The sequence below is a fragment of the Neopsephotus bourkii genome, unplaced genomic scaffold, assembly GCF_033783945.1.
Source record: "Neopsephotus bourkii isolate Nb327-2 ecotype Australia unplaced genomic scaffold, CSIRO-AGI_Nbou_v1 NB_234, whole genome shotgun sequence".
NCBI classification, from domain to species: Eukaryota; Metazoa; Chordata; class Aves; order Psittaciformes; family Psittacidae; genus Neopsephotus; species Neopsephotus bourkii.
Genome location: NW_026900744.1, coordinates 20,303,046 through 20,324,448, shown reverse-complemented (window position 1 = coordinate 20,324,448; position 21,403 = coordinate 20,303,046). Strand labels below are relative to the sequence as shown.

General features: G+C 46.4%; 1 protein-coding gene and 1 long non-coding RNA gene across 4 annotated transcripts in view; both read left to right on the top strand.

Annotated features, from left to right (window-relative positions):
• The first annotated feature begins 2,044 nt into the window (after window positions 1-2,044).
• Window positions 2,045-4,761, top strand: LOC133207671 (uncharacterized). Its single transcript, XR_009724120.1, has 3 exons — window positions 2,045-3,373; window positions 4,062-4,152; window positions 4,593-4,761. It is a non-coding gene; the product is annotated as an uncharacterized LOC133207671 (long non-coding RNA).
• Window positions 4,762-10,323: 5,562 nt separating this feature from the next.
• CCDC50 (coiled-coil domain containing 50) overlaps window positions 10,324-21,403 on the top strand; it is a 39,357-nt gene continuing 28,277 nt past the window's right edge. The window contains exon 1 of one of the 3 annotated variants that reach the window (XM_061345763.1): window positions 10,324-10,581. In XM_061345763.1, coding sequence (XP_061201747.1) covers window positions 10,533-10,581 — 49 coding nt within the window. In that variant the 5' untranslated portion in view covers window positions 10,324-10,532. The remainder of the gene's footprint in view (window positions 10,582-21,403) is intronic. The other 2 variants (XM_061345762.1, XM_061345765.1) reach the window with 2 other exon arrangements.

Sequence of the window (21,403 nt, the reverse complement as noted above, 5' to 3'; positions counted from 1 at the left end):
ATTCTTTTGCTTTTAGCCCATTTGTATGAGTGCTGGAAACATTATTATATTTTATTGTTCTTATGTATTTTATTCCCAATAGGAAAACAACATTGTCTCCATATTCCCCTTCTTACTTAATTCAGCCATAATGTCTTCTACATCACCGACTGAGCATTTTCATCTAGAGCTCAAAGATAGTGGGTATATCTCTACCCCTCATGGCACCAGTCTGTCTAAGCCTCTTCTTGTGAAGTTTTTCTTTTCATAGAGCCATGCAGACTTCAGGTAATCAAGCACAATCAAACTGGAAAATTGAAAAGGTTAGACAAACCCAGTAAGTCTAGAAGGCAAGACTGAAGAAGGCTTAGCCCAAACAGATGCCACTAAACTCAGCTGCATCAGCTGAGTGTTAGAGATGAGTACATGTATTAAGACCCTGAAGGTGTCAACAATCCCAAGAAGCCTCATCTGTGGCCTCTATCACTCTCTCTGCCCATAGGCTGAGGAACCCTATTTAAGTTCAGCCCTGAAGTGCTTTTGCTTCTGTTTGGGCTATGCTGGATGAATGCTGGTCTGCAGCTCACCTATGTCTTTGCCTGCCAATGATCCCTACTAATCTGGACCTAGATGTGCAGGTTAATTTCCCTGTTTGACCTCAGGCGTGTTCCATCAGTGTGGACCTGTTTGGTGGTCACTGGACTGTGATCTTGGTTGCTACCATCTGGCCTGATTCTGACAAGTGGATTCACTCCCAGCTTGAATCTGGATCTGCCTGGGCTTCCCTGATTGTTGGAGCTCTTGGCTGAATCTGCTGCTGTTTCTGGGCCTGCTCTGCTTGCATCCCTTGGGATGGGTCCCTGTTCTGCTGGCAGCATCACTGCATTTGGTTCCCTGTTCCCTAGCGAGCAGCTGACCCTTGCTGCTCTTGGACATAACCTTCCTCAAAATGTTCAGTTTCTTTCTGTGCATAGAGTCCTCCTTCAGGTAGACACTGGAACAGTGAAGGCTTTCAGGTACGTTGTATAAAACCCCAGTTTCTCTGAAGTCACTTTGGGCTTTGCTGTTAGCAGTAACAAAGCTAGGGCTGCCTTTCAAAAAGATGCAATCCCCAAATAACCTAACCTTAGTTTAACCCTAAACTAGTAACCATTACTGTTTCAGAATAAGCCTTAGACAAGGGGAATTCAGTGTGGATTTCGAGCGGAGGAGGAGTGCAGGAGGCAGTGCTGAGCTGCTTGAAAGCAGAACATGAAGGGGCTACTTTTTGGAGCCGGCTTGGAATGGCAGCTTTCCAGACCACTTTGTATGTTGTACATCTGGGGGCTGGAGAGAGAGAAAATATTCTCATTTTTTCCCAGACCTTCCTGAAAATGCATGAAAACATTACATGCATCATGTATTTCAGGTGAACCTCAACAGTATCAACAGGCTTTGCTGTGGTCTCCACTTAACCATGGTTTGCTTGGTCTCAAAGCAAACAGCCTGCTGTGAGAGGACCTGCCAGGGAAGAGCCTTTACTTAAGGTTGGGAGAAAAGGCATATGAACTGTCTTGCAAACTCTGCACCAGGCATGGAACTTGGCTGCAACCAGCTGGTCTCAGCTGTCAGAGACAGGATGTTATACTCTGTTCTGCAGATAGGGAGGCTCCTGTGTCATTGTTTTCTTGCCTAGAGTGTTTCTAAGAATAAGAAGACAGTGGGGAATGGCAGCCCCAGCACAGCAGTGAAAGGTTAGTGAGCTTTTAGCAGGCAACAAAAGGGAGCTGCCCTCACAGCAGGGGTGAAGAGAGCTTCACACACAATGTCAGAAAGGCAGAAGTCATCTTGATCTTCCTCCTCCTCATTAGTGACTTATGGTCAACCACGTGCTTCTATCACTTCTGTCAGTTTACATGCCCAAAAAAACTGTTTCCATTTTCTTGTTGCATCTGTTTGACCCTCTGTGTCTCCAAGTGCGCTTCACCTTGTAGAAATCAGAGTAGAAGGTACTGAAAACCATCCTGTTCTATTCAGCCTTCATCCCTTACACATTTTTTATTTCTCCTCTGCTTCTTACTCCTACCCTGGAGTGAACTTGAGAAAACAAAGCACACTCAGTCCTGTTATTTAAAGTGCCACTCAGAGGTGGTCAAATACTCTGCTGATGTGTGCTGCAAAGTCCTTGACAGAGCAGCTTGACTGCAGAAAGGAATTAAAATATTGTGCACATGAGCCAGGAGAGCAGTCCCTCCTTGCATCTCCCTGAGAGGAGGAAGTACATAATGGGAAGGGAGGTGTAGTTACAAAATGAGATTCTCTGTTCCTTGGGGGACTGTTAAAACCAGTCAATATTTATGAAGCTTTTAGTCTGACTCATGCAATTTGCTCCCCCTTCTACGTGCTTGTCTTTGGGACTCAGCTGTTGCTTGGCATGTTACTGCCATAAAATCAGATGCTGTAGTTTAACTGTATCCTTATTTAGAGAAAAGTGGAAGGTCCAACGCAGACTGTAAAGCAAGTCGCCACCTTACTGCAAGCAACCAAGGGAGCACACAGAGGGAAGCATCACCAGCTCCCGTCAGATGAACACTGTACTGAAGAGAAACAGCTCATAGTTAAGGCAGCAGAGGGTAAGAAGTGCAAATGGCCTGGCTTTTACATTCACTGTGGGGGTTGTCAGGAAGCCACTCAACAAGCCAGGTCCAAAGTATCCTCCTCGAGTGAAGGACTGAAAAAGTAATGCAGGAATGTGAAAGCATTGGATGTGGAAGGAGGCAGCCCATGGAGAGAAAGCAGTGAGCAGTCAGTTGTGGTGCCATTCTCACCTCTGCCTCATAATCCTGGAGGGGCTGAAGCACCTCCTCTAGACTTAGTCTCTGACCCCTACTGACTGGGGTTACTTGGCTGAGCTTCCTGGTGAGGAGATTAAAGCAATACAGAAACATTTTCTGTTTTGAAATGTGCTGTGACCTGCTGGTCTCAAAGTAATTTCCAGCAGTGTTCCTGAGTGGTAAATACTGGTGTGGCTGGGTAGGGATTAACATGATCCCTGTGCCAGGAGAGTGTCCTGAAGAGGCATTATCTGGAATGACCTATTTATACCACCAGATTTACCCTCAGCTTGATCCCTCTCTGTTCTGACTCACCTTCTGCAAGCCCTGAGTCCATCCTGGATAATGAGTGTGAGCAGTGTCCTTGGACTTGTCAGGGACATCAAGTGTTTAGTGATGCTGTGAGGTGTCTTTGCAAGAGTAGTATCACCTACCCAAGCTAGTACTCCAGTAAAGCAATGGAAGTAGGAAAGATGAGAGTGATGTGGAGCAGAAGCCTGCCTGGTTTTCTGGAGAACCTCTTCCCTCTCCATCATTTATAGGAAATTAAAGAGCAGACACTTGTGAAAATGGAAACTGAGGTAAGAAAGCAGCACATGGCAAACAAGAGGCAATTTCTAGAGCTGCGACTTGCCCTCCACAAGTGTGGTTACAAACCCATCACCTTGACAGTAGAGTCAGACTTCACCTTATTTGTTCTCTCTAGAAGATGGGTATCAGTGGTCATTATCACTTTTCCTGTGGGCACACAAAGCCAGGAGGATCCAAGGTAGTGGTCTTAGCATGTGGCTTCTGGTAGAGCTTGCCATTATCTTCATGGAGGGGGAAAGTAAGGGCAACCAAGTATGAGATACATTATCTCTACTAAATAACAGCAGGCTGTGCCAGGCAACCTAAGCCTGACCCCAGGGAGCTGATGCATCTCCCCTGTGAGGCGGATACCCTAGATGGGCCACCAGAAACCCATATGTGCATATCAGTGTGGCAGTTGGGATGGACTAATGAATCTGGCTTCTGGATAAAATTTCTAGGGTAGCAGGGCTGGTGCTGGGATAGCTTCTGTTGAGCTAGCACACAGGGCACTGCCTGCCTGCATGGGATTATGTATTCAGAAAGTCCTATTTTCTCAGAAGCCTCGAGGCTGTTGAGGTTAGGCGCTGTGTCCTACAACTGGTAAAATTAGTTGACTGCTGTACAGGCTGTGGACTTGGCAGCTCCCAGTGTGACCTCAGAGGAACGAGCTGCCTCTTGATTTTGTTGTTGCTTCAGGTGTTAGGCTGATGATGCTCAATACTACCTGCATCAAGAACCCCTGTGAGGATCCTTTGGCATGGTCAGCAGCCATTGTACGAGAATGAGTGTATGCATCCATCTCTGAACTTTCCCGTGAATTTTGCACGCTGTGTTCTAGTTTGATAGGTCACTCTCAGTAAGTCTAAATTGAGTGCAGATTGCACATATACTACTTTGGGTAACAGAGCCACATAGATAAGGCTGGGTGATTTCCTGCTGAAAGTGCTTGTTGGGGCACTTTTAAGGTTGTGGAGGTCTACCCTATCTGTCAACTTTCATGCCGTTGTTCCTCTTTCTCGCTCTTCCTTCTCTCAGTTCTCATCATCTGGCTTTTGGTTTATTGAGAAATGTTGTCTTTTCTTTTTTTAAACTCTCATGACAGGTCACCCAAGAGAGGGCTTAGAGGGTGCAAAAATCTGAGGTGTTTTGAGGAAACTTGCATAGACAACCATAATCTTTGTATTTCGGAAAGTCTGTCTTCTTAACTAGCTTTTCATTTGCACCTAGGGCTTCTGACACTGTGACACTTCTGCACGCGCAAAATAGTGCTTTGAGTGAGCACCAGTACTTTGTGGATGTAAACTTGCATGTACAAAATCATGACTTGAAATGAGGGATCCAACTGAGACTTCAGGACATATCCATTCCTCACCTTCTGGCCTGCTTGCCACTCTGCAGCTTGGGAAACAGGTAGCAGAAGTGATAAGACAGGATTCTGGTTGGTTGGTTTTGGTTTGTGTTTTTGTGTGTTTGGGTTTTGGTTTGGTTTTGTTTTGTTTGTTTAGATATACAGATATAGATAGATATATCCAGAAAAGGATGGGCAGGTGGAAATCAAAGTAGGTGATTTTTAAGTAGCTCTAGAAATTTTCTTCAGAGTGGAATATAGCAAACTCACTGCTAAGCAGGAGCTGCTTTGACTTCAACCCCCATCACACTCCCTTTAGCAATGCTAGTGTGTTGAAGTTTCATCCAGGTAGTTGTAACTGAATAGCTGAGAATTGGTCAAGGTGCTTCATCACTATCTGCCACATTTGTTAGGTTTTTTACACCTCCATTGTGTGGATTTGCAAGCAGCTCCCACTAGAGCACTGGGTGAATAATATACTGTTCTGGTGGGTTCTGTTCTTCTGACACGTATGATTAAGGAAAGATGCATGGTGAATGAGGGAAGAAGTAGCAAATGTACCACTTTTGGTATTACTTCTTGCTTTCATTGGTAAAAGAGAATTTTTGGAAGACATTTGATGTCTTTTGCTGAAGTAAAACTAACACTTTCACTTGGAAAAAAATATCACTAAAACTACAACCTTTGCCAAATGTATTAGTAAAATTGTGGTCAGAGATGCAGAGCTAATTTGGACCTTGCATTTTCCAGGGTAGCTTACACAAACATCCATGCATGTAACAAAGCTGTGAGCAGCTTCATACCTGACTTCAGATTGTATGAGCTGTCTTTACAACTTGCAAGCCAATAAAAGCCTTTGTTCTGTAAATGCATTACTCATGATTTTCCTAGTACCCCTCATTACGTTACATGTAAGCTCAAGTTTAGTTTCCTCTTTGTTCGTTCTTTGTAATCGTTCTATTCATTACCCCTGGTGTGTTCTATAATACCTTAATCCTTGCAGGCTCCTACTCTCCTTGTTCTTCAGGGAGCCTGAGTTCCCACAGGCACTGTTCAGCTGCCTACGGAAATTGCACACCTGCTTCTTACTGTTCCTTGCCAATGCTATAATGTTTGCTTCCTCTCATCGGTCCCTTCTGCCACAGGATTTCAAACCTCTCTTGAAGTGTCTTAGCTTAGAAATGTGGGAAGGTTAAGAACTGAAGTGTTTGGGGTTTTTTTCCCAGTGTGTTTTCCTTCTGTGTCCCTACATAACCTGTCCCCCAGAAGACCCTGCAGCATCCTGCAGAGTTGATAGCAAATTCTATTTGAGACCCCAAACCTTGATTTTTATTTATTACAGGCAGGAAATGGGGTTCTTGCAACCTTTAGGCTTCCTGAAGATAGAAAGGAGCTTATGCTGGTTTTTATACCAAGAATTTGACTTTGGGGAGAAAGAACAAAAGCATGTGTCCCCAGCTCAGCTGCAAAGTAAGGTTAGTCCTCTGGCATCAGTCACCACTGTCCTACAGGTTTCAGACATGGGTTTGTGCAGCACCTGATATGATGAGAGACGCAAACCCATTTTCCCCCCCATCCCTTTTCATTGACCATTAATTGATGCACACATCTGTAGAATGTAGAATCACGATCTTCTGTGTGTATTTCTACAGCAGCCTGATCAGTTGGAAGTTATCCTTGGCATTGTTAAGGAAACTAACAAAGACTGTTTTGTTGAAAGTTAACATCTTGATGAGGCCTAATTTATTTCACAATTGTTGTTATCCTGTTGACCTAAAATGACAGCAGGAGACTTGGAAAGGTGCCCAGTTTATTTAAGAAGCAAGCACAGAATTATCTCTCCCTGCCTATAGAAAGAGCTTAGCAGCATAAGGCACTCCTTGCTCCTGGTCCCAGTGCTCTGCCTGGCAGCTCCTGCCCCTAACAACTCACCATGGCTTTTCTGAAGGCCATTCGAGACCATGTGGCTTTTGTCTATTTTTAACAGCTCCAGCCCCTGCTTTGCACATCTCCTCACAAGTGTTTTCGATGCTGTGAGAGCTGGGAAGTGCTGTGTAGTGCACCAGCATGACAATCTGCATACTCTCCAGGAGTGATGTGTTCGGGGCAGGATAAGATATGTGGGGACAGGTGGGTTAAGTACCTAGACTTGGGGATCCCTGGGGTTTAAGACTTGTGTGGAGGCACAGTCCCAGCTGCAGCGTCACCTCTGAGCCCCTGCCCACAGCTGTCTGCTGAAGCACACTCCTCACCGGTCATGGTGTGCCCGGTACATGGAGATTGCCACTGGAGAATAGCTCCTGGAAAGCACAAACAAGGCACACAAAGGTAGGACAAGGGTCCGGAGTCACAGCCTGCAGCAGAGAAGTCCCCCTAGTAAGCAAAGAATGGAACAGAAGCTCAGAGAGGTGATATGATATCTAGTCCTGGAGATTTTCAAAACTCATCTGGGCAAAGCACTGAGCAAACTCATCAGATTTTGAAGCCTGTCCTGCTTTGAGCAGGGAGTGAGAAGAGAGCCCTGCAAATTCTCTCCTGATTGAAGTTACTCTGTGAAAGAAGAGTTAAAGGTGTGTGCCATATACTTCAAATTCCCAATTGCTTTGGTCCTGTGAAATTATATGGGCTTGCCTTCCAACAGAAGCTCCTGTGAAGTTAAGTACCTGCTTTTATGAAATATTGAAGTGTTGTCTTATTATCTTAAAGTGCTCAGTTGTGCCAGCTTTATTTGAATTCACCTGCCCATTGTAACATATACCATTTGTCAAGCTAGACGCTGTACAATTTGTGCAGAAAAAGCTGATGTCAGTCTAGCAGAAGAAAAACCTCTAATGCTGCTTAGAAGCAGCTTTTAGACACAAGTGGGAGTTGGGAGGGCAATTTGAGATCCACCACAATAAGGTGCCCTCTGGGAGCGTAAGATGTCATAATGCTGCAGTGTTAGCATTACATCAGAAACTCGTTCCCTAGAGCCTGTTTAATTCCCCCATCCTCAGTCCTGCTCTGGTCAGTTTTGGGTTTTGTAGCTGTCTTTGAAACTTTCTGCAATCTTCAAGTGATTTGTGCCATCTTCCAATCTCAGAAACATTTCAAAAATCAAACTAAGATGAGAGGGAAATCCAGTGTTGAGAATGCAAATAAAAGATTTTGGTGTGTAGGACCCTGTCTTAGGGAACAGTGTTGACAAATGCTGTTCACTGTTTTTGGTTGTGCTACCCCTCCCAGAAGACTGTTCCAACCTTTCTGTGCTATGACAGCTAGAGATGTTTCCCTCACTTCCAGCACCAAGAAAATAATGTCATTTACACTGTTGCCCTGTATTTTCCTTGGGTTGTGGCAGAGCTCACTGTCCAGCTGCTATCACTGAGCTTTAGCAGATCTCGCAAGAACAAACAAACTTGCATGATTAAGGGAACCAAAGGAAGGCATGAGGTGCTACATAATTTATGTAGTAGAAACCTGAACCCAGGAACCTTACACACTGCTCTGCTGTGATCCTGAGCATGAGGTACCATATCTCTTTTTAGGGAAGCTGCACCTAACCAGGAGGAATACAGCTCTCTCTTAACAGCCAGTTGCATCAGGCCAATACAATATCTCTTGAATGCAGTCCAGGTTATGACTAATTTATGTTGCCAGATTTGGCCCTAGCCAGACAAATTAATAAAACACAAATTCATTACTGAAGACTAGAGCAAATAGTTGTATGCATAGAGTGAAACACATGATCACCAAGATACACAGATTAAGAGTTGTGTTCATAAATGTAGAGTCAAAGTGGGTTTTGTTGCATTAAAGCTGCCACGTTAATGTGAACACCTTATGCTTTCAGCTTCTAATGCTTTGTACTGAATACCTTATACTAAGAGAAGGGCAGGAGAACACCATATTCCAGTTTTAGAAAGCTGTGACCTGTGTCAGATCAGTACATTCTGTGCCACTTCTCCTGCATATTCCTGGTTGCTTGGCCTCTTTTTTTGTCCTCACTTTTGTCCACTAATCAATGCTTATTCAGGTATCAAAAAGCTTGATTAATAAAAGGTGAAGGGTGGCCAGAGGAATAGACTGAATTTGGAATATACTAAGTTCAAATTTAGGAGAAACTAGAAATGGACTTTTAGACTCTTCCTTGTTATGGAGTTGGCTGCAACCATGGGGATTATTTACAAGCCATCTGATTGTATTGCTTGTGTGAATAGCAGAGGACTTAGAAGGAGGAGCTGAGTCTGTGACAGGAGATTATCTGTGTGAGCTGAGCCTTGGAGGGACAAAACCCCATGGCTAGCTCCCATGTGTATGGTTACAGGGAGTACCTTGTAGCCGGGGTCATCCTGGGCACTACTCACCTCTCAGGAAATGGGTATAATGGCCTTCTAGGCAGAGGGCTTGTCAGCTCTCAGTGTATGTCAGCACACAGAGAAGTGTGCTAGGTGTAAGTGAGAGGGCATTATAAATACAGACAATTCAGTGACTTTTTCTGTGGAAAAGGCTGAGTAGATGATGAAACAGTAAAGGCAGTAAGGTTAAAGGCATAGTCTATGCATATGAGCTTTGAAGATGATGAAGTACTCTTTGAAAGGGGCAGAATTAAGGACCAACAGTTCCTGAGTTTTGGAAAACAGGACCAAAAAGTTCTGGAACAGCACAAGGCTAACCTTCTGGAGATTGATTCTGGTTTTGCAGTCAGTTTCTTCCATGTTTTTATTTTTTAGTAAAATTGATATTTTATTTGCCATTTTTTTCCTGAGATCTGGTGTCCCACTATGTCTCCCTCTCAGCTCTTGTCCTAGTCGCCTAGGAGCTCCCTGGAGACTGTTGAAGAGAGGGAGCAGAAGGGCTGGCTCTCCTGCATCCCTATGTCCTGTGCTCACCATGGCGTAGGGGCCACAGGACATGAGAATAGAAGCTGGAAGGCACTCATTTCAAATGTGGCAATACTGACTTTGTCTGCTGCTTGCATATTCGAGATATACGTTTATTTATGATCAAAACATTAAACAGTTGACATGAGTGTTTGGTTGTACTGGACAAATTCTGACATCCCTAAACCCCAAATCCTCTTCCTTTTATCTCCTCGTGCTAGTCCAGAAGACATCATCTTATGCTGTTTTTTTTTGCTGCTGGAAAACAAAGGTGGACTGCAAGTGTGAGTCCTTCCCATCTCTGCGGAAGGCTAGCTCTAACCCTTACATGGCAGTGTGCTATTAGGGTCCAAAGGCCTCTCAAGGTGCTCCTTGGCCAGAAATCTCTTGCCTGCATTGCTTTCCTCCAGATGTGCCCATCCCGACAGACAAACTCATCTTGTCTCCCTTCCTTCCTCTCTCTGAAGGGGTCGGGCTAGCCGTTGGGCAGTTGGCTCGGCTGAAGGCACGTTATCGGTTCCCAGGCCGGCGGCACACATGCGGGTACTGGGGACGGATGCCTTTGGGATGTGTAAGAAGGGGAAGAGACCCCGCGTCCGGCACGGCAGAGCGTCGGGGACCCGAGCTGTCCTAGCGGTTTGAAGAGCAGCTCCGACGGCAGTCGGGGATCCCCCCGTCTAAAGAAAATAAAGCAAACTAAGCGCTCCCGGCGGCTGCCCGTCCCGCTGGAGAAAGGAAGGTGAGAACGCCGGGACGCAGCCGTCCAGCTGCCGGGAAGGGGGGCCGAGGGGCGGTGAGTAGTGGCCCCGCCCCACCCCGGCGCTTTCTGTCCCCTCCGCCGCGCCGTACGGCCGGGCGCTCCGTCTTCATCCGCTGCCAACTTTGTACCGCGGGGCGCGGGCGGCACGGCCGCGGCTCTGCCCTCACCTCACCCGGGAGGCGAGGGACCACTCCACAATGGCCGGGATCGGCATCGACCACTCCAAGCTGCCCGGAGTCAAAGAAGGTAGGGGTGACCCGCTGGGAGGGAGCGCAAAGCCTGGCCCCGGGAGGCGGGACGGGACGGGGCGGTTTTGGGGGAAGAAAGGGATAAACTATTTTGAAACAAAACCTTATTTTACATTTTCCGCCTGCTCCCCGTGGAGCCGGGTCAGCGGGGCGGGAATGGGGTGACACGGTTGCGGGGGCCCTTCGGGATTTGCGGGACCCGTCCCGCTTTCCTGTGAGTTGTCCTCAGCGGCTGTGCGGGTCGGAGAGCGGGCGGGGAAGGAGCAGCGGTAGCTTAATGGAGAGCCGCTGCCGTCCTGCGGGCCCGGCTCCCGTCCTCGGGCGGGGAAGGGCCGCCTCTCCGCGGGAGAAGGCGAGGAGCGGCGGGGGGAGGGGGCCAGCCCTTTGTCTGCGCCGAGGCTGCCGCCGGCGCTTCGCCTCCGTTCCCCGCGTTGCGCCCGGCCAGCGGGCGGGAGTCGGGCCGGGCTAGGAGCGTGGCCCGCTGCTCTCCCACGGGAGATGAGCCGTGCTGTGAAATAGCCGGGAGACCCCGCGGGTACTGACATGCAGACGTGTAACTCACAGTTACTGCTCGGCTGGGCGTGGGGGTTCCGCCTGGGGCTTTGAAACTGCGAGCAGAACTGCGAATATCCCCGAATTTGGTGATTTGAGGAGGGCTGGGGTTGTCGAGGGCCCGGTTAAAAATACTTTGGCCTGCGGGGCTTTTGTGAAGACAATGCTCCAAGCACTGAGCTTTGGAGTACCAAGCAGCCTCCTTCACCCTGCAAGAGCCCCTGTGCGCCCTAAGAGCGCAGGGGAAGGTTGAGCTGCAAGGAGCCCTGCTTACTTTCCTGGTCTCTGGCCACAGTGGCTGACTTTTTTAGCCTGGGCTAAGATCCACCTTCAGTCGGGCCGGGTGGGCTTCAGCTTTGCTATTAGCAGAGAATCTGCTTCACACGTGTGCCTTTAAGATTAATTAAAGGTGCCCTGGAGCTGCTTTACATTTAGAAAACTTTATACGAGGGAGAATCTGTTATTTCTGACAGTGGTGTAAATCTGCAGAAGCTCTGTCAAAATCAAGTTACTTTAGATTTACTCTGTAGCGGTAGTGGAAAACATTGTGTGCCTGTCGAAATACAACTAAAATACCTTAATTCCTTTTCCTTGCCACTGGCCATTTGTTTTCCTCTTTGCAAATTTCGGTTTGTAGACAATAACAAATGTGAATTTCGTGATTCAGCTAGTTAAAAGGCATATGTACAGGAAGCTGGAAGTCCCTTTTGACCTCTTGTCATCCTTTAATGCTTCATTTCTTATTGCTACTGAAAGAAAAGCAATATTGGTATTCTGAAGTTTTAGAGGTTAATGTTGGTCCTATTAAGTCATTAGCAAAATTGTCACTAGTCGTTTTAACATGGCCAAGGTCTCATTCTTAGAGTCTGTCCACACATGGTTATTTGAGAAAATTAATGCAATTAACATTTCCAGTGGGTTGATTTAAGTGAATTAAATCCCTGTGTAGATGCTCTTATTCAGAATTTAAGTAGCCTTGATTTGATTTCTCTTGATTCATTTTTGACATGGACAGAGTTAAGGGGTCACTTATGTTCTGAATGAAAGTATGTTTACAGGGTTGCAATCTAGCTCAACCAGCCCTTGCTAAGTTTGCACCCATGGTTAGCATGGATTAAGTTTCAAGAATGTCCTGGTATGACAATCTGTTGTTACTCAATAGCAATAGAATGAAAGTAACATCCCAGAGCAGCTCCAGCATGCAAGGCTGATGAGGCCTGAGCCATGTTCTGCAAAGCCTCAGGCATGTTTCACACTTTTAGTGACATCATTTGTTTTTATTGTAGAAAGTGTTGAAACCAAAGTATGCTTTGGATTAGATCTTTCCATGCCAGGTGTTAATGCCAACCAAGAAAAGAAATACATCACCTTACATACCTAGGGAAATATTTACTGTTCCTGTTAGAGAAATCGCTGTTGCTCCTTAGGAAAAAAACATCCCCTTTATTCATTTCGAGTAAAGGTCAGCTTAGTCATTCATTAACAGTGAAGAACTTTGTTTTGTTTTGAGTACTTTGTTCTTCACCAGCCCTCCTTTGGATGGGAAGATGGTGTATCTAGGTTCTTTCTCCGTGGCTGTAGGTAGTAAGACAGGGTCATCCTCCTCTTCTGGTGTGGTCTCAAAAACTCTTCTAAAAGTGCAGTCATTTCTGTGCAATAATAGCAGTGAAAACCTGGTAACCGTAGCTAGGTGTTGCAAGAAGCCTTGCTTCTTTTGTTTACTTTATTTTTTTTATCGTTAAAACCATTTATATTAGCCAAAGGTCTGATACAGATGGCATTTTGCCTTTGAAAACTGCTTCAGCTGGTCCAGTTTATTTTGTGGGCAGGGTTTTAGTAATGTAAAATACACCCTCAAAACACTTTTTCTAGTATAAACTAGACCTTGGGGCTGCAGCCTAGTGTTACAGAGCCATTTTTCCATGAGCAGTAAAGTGGATGTTCTGACCACTGTGGTCAGTAAAGCTCTTTTAAGTTATTTGCTGAAGGTTTTGGTGTTAGTTGTAATCTGTGGGCTGAGTTTCTCTGCCTGTATTTCTATGCGACTCTCAAGTGTCTGTGACATTTTCTCTTCACAAAGCATCATTTTACTCTGTGCTCTTTTGACCCGCCCGCCAGGGGATTGTTCGGCTCTGTGTGTGTAGATCATTTTTTACTAGAGGTCTCATTTATAAGCCTTTTGTGGGCAAAAGCATCCTGGAAATATTATTTCAGTTAGTTACTTATAAAGCAAATAAAAGAAACTAGCTTGGATTCTGCTTAACCTCTTAACTGTGTCTCATCTCTTGTGATTTGATGCATTACGAGCAGCTAAAACTGCAAAGAGCTACACCCCCTCCTTGGCTACCTGTTTTAAATGAACTCTTCAGTGCAGCTGCCCATCTCAGTTCTGGGTATTGTGTCTTGGACCTGGGAGGCATCTCTGCCTGCTGGATGTACCTGTGGTCCCATCTGTTGTTCCTGCCTTTGCCAAAGGGCTGAGGTCTGTGGCAATGGCTTTGCGAAGGGGATCCTGTCTACTAAGACTGATGCTTAGTCCCTCATCCCATGCAGTCCCTAAGAGCCATCCATTATTAGCAGTGGCAGGTAAAACCCAGGTAAGGGGCTCCTTGCCAGGGCTCCTAATTTTCCTGCTAGTTTGAATCCTTTGTGAGGAGAGAGAAGGGAGGAGTGTGAGGAGAAAGGACCCTGAGTGATACCCCAGCAGTACATGGCTCTTTGAATTGTGAAAAATGAGTGGCTTAAGTGATTTTATTTGGTTCTATTTTTAATAGTTCAACAAAGTCATTACATCTGTGCCAATCGTTAGTGCCAACCATGCTGTGCTGCTGTCTCTTGAGTTCCAACCTTGACAGAAGCTGCTTGTGCCACCCATGCTTGAAGAGACAGCGCAGCAATGCTCGCACTACAGTTTCAGCTTTTCATTAAACAGCAGATTTGACTTTCTGAAGCTCCTGAGCTGTATGTTTAATGCTGCTAGTTGTAGTCTGCTGCCAGAAAGGCCAATTTCACAAATGTGGTAGTAAAAGGTATACCTCTGACTGCAGTCTTAGGGAAACAGGAAGGGCTTGAATCTTTATTTTCTGGCTTGGCAGGGCGCTCTCTGGGGCAGGCAGGCAGCCTGGCTGGCTCTTTTTTGCCTTAACATGAATAAAAGTTTGCTGTAAGCATCACTCTTCCTTTTCCTCCCAACAACAGCACTTTCCCTCTGACCTCTGCAGCTTAACATAATCTTTGCTGAGACTCTTGCAATAGAAACCTGGCTGTTGACTTTCCAAGCTGCTGGGAAGGGGAGTGGCAGCTCTGAGGTGCAGTGTCTCAGGCTCCCATGGAACAGACTGACGTTATTGGCTTATATTGAGACTTTTGGTGCCTGTGTATGCTCAGCGACACAACAGTGGACAAGAGAAACTTGATGGCTGTCAGAAGTGGAAGTGGGTTCAGAAAGTGTTGATGGCTGGCATGGTGTCTGATGAGGAGGGATTCTGCTTTGGGATTTCTCGGGGGCTGATGTTGAGGGATGAGGTGTCAGCTGTACTCCTGTGGAGGAAGGGTTGGCCTTTAGCTGGATTAGTATAATCATGGCAACAATTTTGAAAGCAGCTGAGGGTCAGCCCAGTCATTGTGAAGTCACTTGCCCTGTGCCCTTTGGCTCCAGCTGAGGTTTTTGCTTGCAGCATGTTTTGCATATCATGGTTTTCTGCTTTATTACTTCCTCAGAGAAGGGCTCTGAAAAATTCAGGCAAGCTAGATGGCTCAAGGGCAACAATGAGGTGGAGAGTGGTGGGACAGACACAGGTCACTGGTTCACATCCAGCTGTTCTAAGTAACAGGTCTGCTTTTCCAGCATGCATGAATTCAGCAGCTGAGGCAGTGATACTCATTTCACTTCTCGTTAAAGCTGGGTGAAGGTTTTATAATGCATTCAGTTGTTCTGGGTCTGCAGTGCTTGGCAGAGGAGATGGGCAGGTTTAGCGTATTTTATACTCTTGGCTCCAAAATGTAACTGAGCAAGCAGGTCTGCCTCCTTCCTCTTTAAATCCTTAGCACTTGTCCTCTGCAAACTGCCATGGAGGTTGTATTGAGGCAGAAAGATTGCCCAAAAAAGCATTCTTTGGCAGCGAGGAGCTTCCAGACTCATGATGCCTTCTGCAGAGATATTTCCTTAGTTACCGACAAGTTTTTGGACTGGGATGAGAGGGGGCACAGTCTGTTTTGCCCTGACTCCTGGGGATGCAGGAAAGGGGGCTTCCCCCATCTGTGATACAAGGACATTGGCTGTCACCCATTGTTGCTGTCCAGGTAATGATTCCAGCTGAGCAGTGTGTTTCAGATGGCATTGTGTTTGCTGTGTCCACTGGCCTCTGATTAATCTTTCACTTCTGGTGACCGTGAATGACATCGGAGGGTGTGTACATAACCAGGCAGGAGCTGGAGTTGGCTGCTGCGAGGAGCCCAGGATGCCAGTTGTGCACTCCTAATAGGGCTTGAGAGAGAGCAGGAGAATGCAGCATCTCACTGCATGTGTAAGAGATGCAAGGCAGGGCTGCTGTGAACCTTGCATTGAGCAATGGAGACCAGTTAGGCCTGGGTGCTCATAAAATCTATCCTGTAACCCCCAGGCACCTTGTAAATTAAGTTAAGCGGAGGTATTGCTTTCCCTGGGGAGAAAGGTGTGGATGAAAGCCTGCTGAGAAGCCTGACACAGCCCTTCTGCCCCTGCCCAAGGATTTTGTGTCAGGCTTCAGAAGCCTGAATGATGATTATTTTAATTGCATGCTAACCATGGTTGCCACCACAATGCTCTGTCAGCCAAATAAAAATAGTGAGAGCTTTTTAACTCAGGCCTGGGTTGGTGGTAGTTTGGTCTGTGCACTCTTGACAGTGTTGCCTGTGGTGAGCGCTCTTCAGGACAGAAAGTTGAAGCGGGTTTGCAAGTGAGTCAGTCATCTTCATTTCTCTTTCCAAAGGAGGTATAAAAAGCTGTGTGCAGTAAAACTTTGAGTTCTTGTGTGCATATGGGTATAGTTTGTTCTTTTCCCAGCCCTTCTGCTGAACCAGGACTCAGTGGCTGGGGGAATTGACTTAAGAGAAAATGTTACATGGGCTCAATATGTGGTGTTCAGTAAGTGATGACAAGGGGAAAGAGGACACAAATGAGCAAATATTTGAAGGCACTGGGAGACAGGCATATGTTAAGGACAATGCTGACCTGAGAAGCAATGGGACAAAAGGGAGGGAGGGAGGAAGGAAGTTTATGCAAACAGCAGTATTTCCTGGCAGGGAGAGATGTTGGGTTTCTTTCTTTCTGCAGAAACCTCTCCAAAAGACATGGTGAGTACAGCTTTGGCCTTTTACAGTCAGACAGGAAAAGAGGCTTGAGTGTACCCCGTCAGGGAATGTTCCTTGCAGAAGTACTGTCATCACCGACCTGGTATGTAGGCTGGGGGAGTTCTAGCCTGGACTGGGGATCCCCAGCATTGGTCTCTCTCCTCTGCACAGCGGAACAGCTTTGCACTGCAAAAGCACCTAAGCTTATCTCTCATGTCTGTTATGGATATGGCAGATGTTACTTGTGGGATCCTAGTGGAAAGAATTTTTTTCTGTTCTGAAGTTAGCTATATTTGTTGGGGTGCTGGCTGGTGGGATTGGGGGGGGGGGGGCGAGATTTATGTTCTGAATTCACCAGTGCCTCCGGGAGCCTTTGGCAGGGCTGCTGGAAGTGGTGGAAGAGAGCAGGGAAAGACCTGGGAATTTTCCAAGCCGCCAGGGTGTTGCCTGTTTTTGTGGCAGGCAGAGAGCACTGCTTTTTCACAGGACTGTGCTCTCCTGCAGGCGATTCGGTCGGTGCGCCAGGTTTCCAAAGGAAGCTGGTGCTGGGAAGAGGCAGGGCTCTCCTGATCTTATTTGTAGTGCTGGAGGGACTGGGTCCTTGGCTAGGGCTGCACAGCCCTTCCTGCATTCCTCACATCCCTGATCCAAGGTGGAAAAGGCAGGTTTGCCTGGAGTTCTGTTTGCAGTGCTCAGTTACCTGGTACTCCAGGCTGTTGGCGTTGCCCAGAGCATCAGTTTTGGCCATGTAACAGGTGAACATGTTAGGTGAACTTTGTTTGTTTGTTTTTATTTGAAGAAACTTTGAGAAAATAATATCACCTGAAGGTGATTTACCTCCCAAAGCAAGAATCTTACTTCTGACTCACTTGGACCTCATCTTGTCATCTTAGAAAGGACACTTTGAAAAGGCTGCCAGCCTGCTGCATCTTCCTTGTGCTTTGAAATGTACGTGAGCTGTGGGCACACATGCCACAAAATGGTTTGCTCCAGGTTGGTGCTGGGATTTCTGCCTCCTTGCCCATCTGGCCCTGGAGGCCAGGGACTTAGTTTTACTGTCTAATGCCTCTGTTTTGAATCTGTAGTTGCTCTGAAGGCAGCATGCCAATACAAGGCTGTGACAGGAAAGGGGATATGTATTGTTACTTCTGCAACTTTACTGATTCGTGACTCTTGTAGATGGATGTGAAGGTTTGTCTGATCTGGGGCCAGCTTTGGTACTTTGTGTTCTCCAGAACTGACTAATAAACCTGGAGAACTTAAATGGAGGAAGTGCGGGGTGGGGAAAAGAAGAGAGTACCCTTGAGGTGCTGGCAGGACAAAGAAAAGGGGTTTTGAAATGAAGCAGAGCATCCTCGGTTGGTTAGGTAGAGGAAGGTTGTTCTCACAGAGCAGATTTGCAGTGCTGGCAGCAGCTGAACAGGTGGCAGACAGGAGTCCTAGAAGCTGCCTTTCTAGGAAAAAGGAAGCTGATGGAATCTGCAAGAATCAGAGCTCATTGCAGGATTGGTTCAGACATCCCCAGCTTCAAATGCAGCAGCTGGCCACATTTCCAGCATGACTGGGAGGTTGCTCTGAGGCCCATCCTGTTGGAGCTTTCTTTCTCTTGGTATCTCATCTGGATGAATCAAACCTAGTTTGTTTATGTGTGCACTGATGTTGTGGTCCATCTTTCCATCTGCAGCTCTGGTTTAGCTACTGCCTCAGACTAGGCTTGGTTTTTCACCTGAAGGCTGAAAAGGAAGTGGCACCTCTGAGGGAGTCTTTCTTTGGCTTGTTCTCTCCAGAGATGATTGTTCCACCATATGACTGTGGGTCTCTGTGGTGTAAAACCACACTGTGAGGTTGTGAGAGGAGCTGGAACCCTTTTTTTTTTTTTGGAGCTTGGCGTCTTCTGCATGAGCATGAGGCTTCCACCATTCAGCCTTTCTTAAATAGTCATCAGACTGAGTCAGCGTGTGAACTTGTATCAGAGGGTCATTGAGAGCTCCCTTTCTGAATCCCTTGTATTTTGCTACATTATCTTTTAGGATTAAGCTGGAGGAGAAGCCTGGGAGAGCTGACACTTCGAATTATCTCCGTTCCCAGCTGTCAGCCTGCCTCTCTGGAGCTGCTGTGTGAGCTTATTCACCACAGCCTAAAACTGAGGGCTTTAGAAATGCTAGTGAAGCATTCAGGGTGCCATGGCTCCTGAAAGCCACCCTGAACCACAGATTGGACCTGCCAGCTCTCTGCAGAGAAACTACTGACCTGAGCAAGGGATTTAGGTTTGTATTTAGCAGAGAACAGAAGTTTTGGGAAATTCAGCATGTCCTTCTAAGAGTTGTGTAACGTAAAATTGCCTAAAATGCTGAAATAAAAGTTGAAATTAACAGATCAAAGCACAACATGGTGATCATCATTGAGATGGGTGTGGGGGAAGGGAGCCTGTAAAGTGCAAATCTCTTGAGATGTAAACTCCATGCTTGAGCAGTTCTCTGAGTGGGTAGCTGTTTTGAGTTGTGCAAGAAAGGAAACTTTTTCTTTCCCCCCCTCATTTACACCAGTTTAAATGAGTGGTGTTGGGCGTAAAACTAAAACTGTCCTGACATCCTGTCTGCAAAAGAAAGAAAGTCCTCCAGAAAGGACAGTGTCATATGATCTATGGGATGCTGCTGAAGGCATGGTTTACAGCTACAGTGGTGCTCATGGGGACACCTGTGAGCCAGGGATTTTAACTTCTCCTGGTGAAGGTAATTCCTGTTCCTCTCTCCAGTGACTTTTGTGGTGCTTTGCCTTTGGGCAAAGTGAGGGTAAGCCAAATATGTTGGAGGCAGTGGTGTTTATTTTTCTGTGATCCGTGGCTGGGAGGCAGTGGTGAAAGTTGACTGCTAGGAAAACTCCCTGTCTTTATTTTTGGTTGTTCATTTTGCACGTTTGGTGTTAGCTGAGTCAGTTGAAGCTGTGTCAGATGCTGGAATGGATGAACTACACAAGCAACTTTCTTATTAAGATTAACTTCCTCTACACACAGACCCAGTTATGTATCAGATACTGTGAGTGAGATATGTGCTCGACTGCCTGTGGTCTGGCAGCCAAGTCAACAATGACTCCTACACCTGGGTTGGAGCATTCCCAGGCACAGCTACAGGCTGGGCAGAGAAGAGATTCAGAGCAACGCTGTGGAGGACTTGGGGGTGCTGGTCGATGAGAAAATGAACATGAGACAGCAGTGTGCGCTTGCAGCCCAGAAAGCCAACCATATCCTGGACTGCATCAAAAGGAGTGTGACCAGCAGGTCGAAGGAGGTGATCCTGCCCCTCTACTCTGCTCTCGTGAGACCTCACTTGGAGTATTGTGTGCAATTCTGGTGTCCTCAACATAAAAAGGACATGGAATTATTGGAACAAGTCCAGAGGAGGGCCATGAGAATGATCAGGGGACTGGAGCACCTCCCCTATGAAGATAGGCTGAGAAAGTTGGGGCTGTTCAGCCTGGAGAAGAGAAGGCTGTGTGGAGACCTCATAGCAGCCTTCCAGTATCTGAACAGGGGCTATAGGGGTGCTGGGGATGGACTCTTCACTAGGGACTGTAGTGACAGGACAAGGGGTAATGGGTTCAAACTTAAATAGGGGAAGTTTAGATTGGATATAAGAAAGAAGTTCTTCACTGGGAGGGTGGTGAGGCACTGCAGTGGATTGCCCAAGGAAGTTGTAAGTGCTCCATCCCTGGCAGTGTTCAGTTCCAGCTTGGACGAGGACTTGGGTGATATGGTTTTGTGTGAGGTGTCCCTGCCTGTGGCAGGGGGGTTGGAACTTGATGATCTTGAGGTCCTTTCCAACCCTAGCTATTCTATAATTCTGTGACTCGGCTTGTTGTCAAACTACCTGAGCCATATCCAATGTATCTACCTTGAGGTTTTTATACCTGTCCACATGGATGTTGCTGATGGGTACACAGTGCAGTGGCTGAGCTCACCAGTGACTGTTTGGGTCTAGGCAGTCCAGATCACTCAAGAAAGCTACAGAGATAGTAGTATTATGAGCCTGATGGGTAATGGCTTACAGACATTAGCATATTGTGGCTTCTAAACCTGATTTAAAGTGTGGAAAATACTGTATATATTCAAATCCTCAATGCACAGGCATTTCTGGAATAGGAGGCAGCAGCTGTAGCAGCAGTGTTGGCTGTAAGACTGTGGGGTTTTGGAAGGTTCTTGTGGCTCAAGAATACTTCACATCTGGGGACTCAGCTGGACCTGGCTGAGAAGGCTGAATTTTCAAAGCATGGGTGCCAGTATTCAAGTATGTCTGTGTCTTCAAGCTCGAGCAAAGGCTTGGGGAAGGGTGGTGTCAACTCATCATTTTCTTCTGGAAGTTAAAGACATGGTCTTTAACGTTCTTTGTCTATTGGTTGTGTTTTAACCTTGAGAGGTAAGAAGAGTTGTTCTTACTTAGATTGCAGGTGAAGCGATACAGGGTGCGATTATCCAATGATGAAAAAGATGGCAACCTTCTTTAATAAAGGCAGAATGATAAATTTTATCAGTTTCTGTGGCTGGGGTATGCTTGAAGACGACCTTTTGAGGTCCCTTGTGGTACTGTTTTTTTGTGATGTTGGTCATCTCCAGCTTCCTGTTTATACTGTGCAAGCACATCACCTTCTGCACTGTGGTATTCAGCAGATGTGCTCTCAGCTTGAGGACCTCTCTGTGGTGCTGTTTGCAGGCTTGCTTACTGAAGTATGTCAAACTAGTAGCTTCAGAGAGGGCATTCTGTGAATGCTGCTGATTTCTATTTCAAGACAGGCTAAAAAATAGACCTACGTTCTAAGAATTTGGTCCCAAAATATATGTAGCCTTCCTTTGTAAAGCATTGTTAGGCGTGTGAGAGCTTATTGTTGGAGAATGGTGCAGATAGAGCCCAAACCTCTCATGACCTTGACCTCAAGGCATTAGC